The sequence below is a fragment of the Entamoeba invadens genome (genome assembly GCF_000330505.1).
Source record: "Entamoeba invadens IP1 unplaced genomic scaffold scaff_1105074726381, whole genome shotgun sequence".
Lineage (NCBI taxonomy): Eukaryota > Evosea > Mastigamoebida > Endamoebidae > Entamoeba > Entamoeba invadens.
The window spans coordinates 1-811 of NW_004443799.1; the positions used below are offsets into that span (position 1 = coordinate 1).

General features: G+C 23.3%; 1 protein-coding gene across 1 annotated transcript; it reads left to right on the plus strand.

Moving 5' to 3' along the window:
• Positions 1-87: 87 nt before the first annotated feature.
• EIN_416030 (hypothetical protein) lies at positions 88-570 on the plus strand (the record flags this gene model as incomplete). The annotated part of the gene is made up of 1 exon (XM_004262075.1): positions 88-570. One exon carries the CDS (start codon positions 88-90, stop codon positions 568-570), a length of 483 nt encoding a protein of 160 aa, XP_004262123.1.
• Between the last annotated feature and the right edge of the window lie 241 nt (positions 571-811).

The window sequence follows — 811 nt, forward strand, 5'->3', positions numbered from 1 at the left end:
TTTAATTGTGATCAAACGATTAATGTTAACACAAAAACACAAATTGATTGTGAACATTTTATAATAAGCGAAGCACTTGAAAAAGAAATGATAGAAAAACGAGATTTGGATTATTTATTTGATATTTTCTATTGTCCAGAAACTATCATTAAGGAAGGTAAATTCACAGCTGGTCCAGGTTATGAAGATATTCAAAGAGAAATAGATTTATTTGGCGTTGAAATTGAACGAATCCGTGTCCAACAAGGGTTGTCAATCGAGAAATTTTGCTGTGATTTCAGATCAAAACATCATCAGAGTGTATTTGAACAAAAAATAAGAGAAAGAACTGGAATCAAAAGAAGAATCAGTTTACGCGACTTTTTTCCTTTTAAGCGGGAAGAATTCCCAAAGTTGTACGAAGTTGTGTGTTGCTGTATTGCAATAATACCAAGTTCTGCGTGTATTGAAAGGTACTTTTCAAATGTCAAATTTGCCCTAAGAGCCAATTTAAAAATTGAAACACTTTTTGCAATGCTTCAGGAAGCACTTGGCAGTTATCGAGAGAAGACTTCAATTTCTTTAAATTGATTTTGATATGTTTTAATATTAAATAATGTTAATATTATTATATTATTATATTATTTTTATTATTACATTGTTAATTATTAAATTATTAAATTATTAAATTATTAAATTATTAAATTATTAAATTATTAAATTATTAAATTATTAAATTATTAAATTATTAAATTATTTAATTATTTAATTATTTAATTATTTAATTATTTAATTATTTAATTATTTAATTATTTAATTATTTAATTATTTA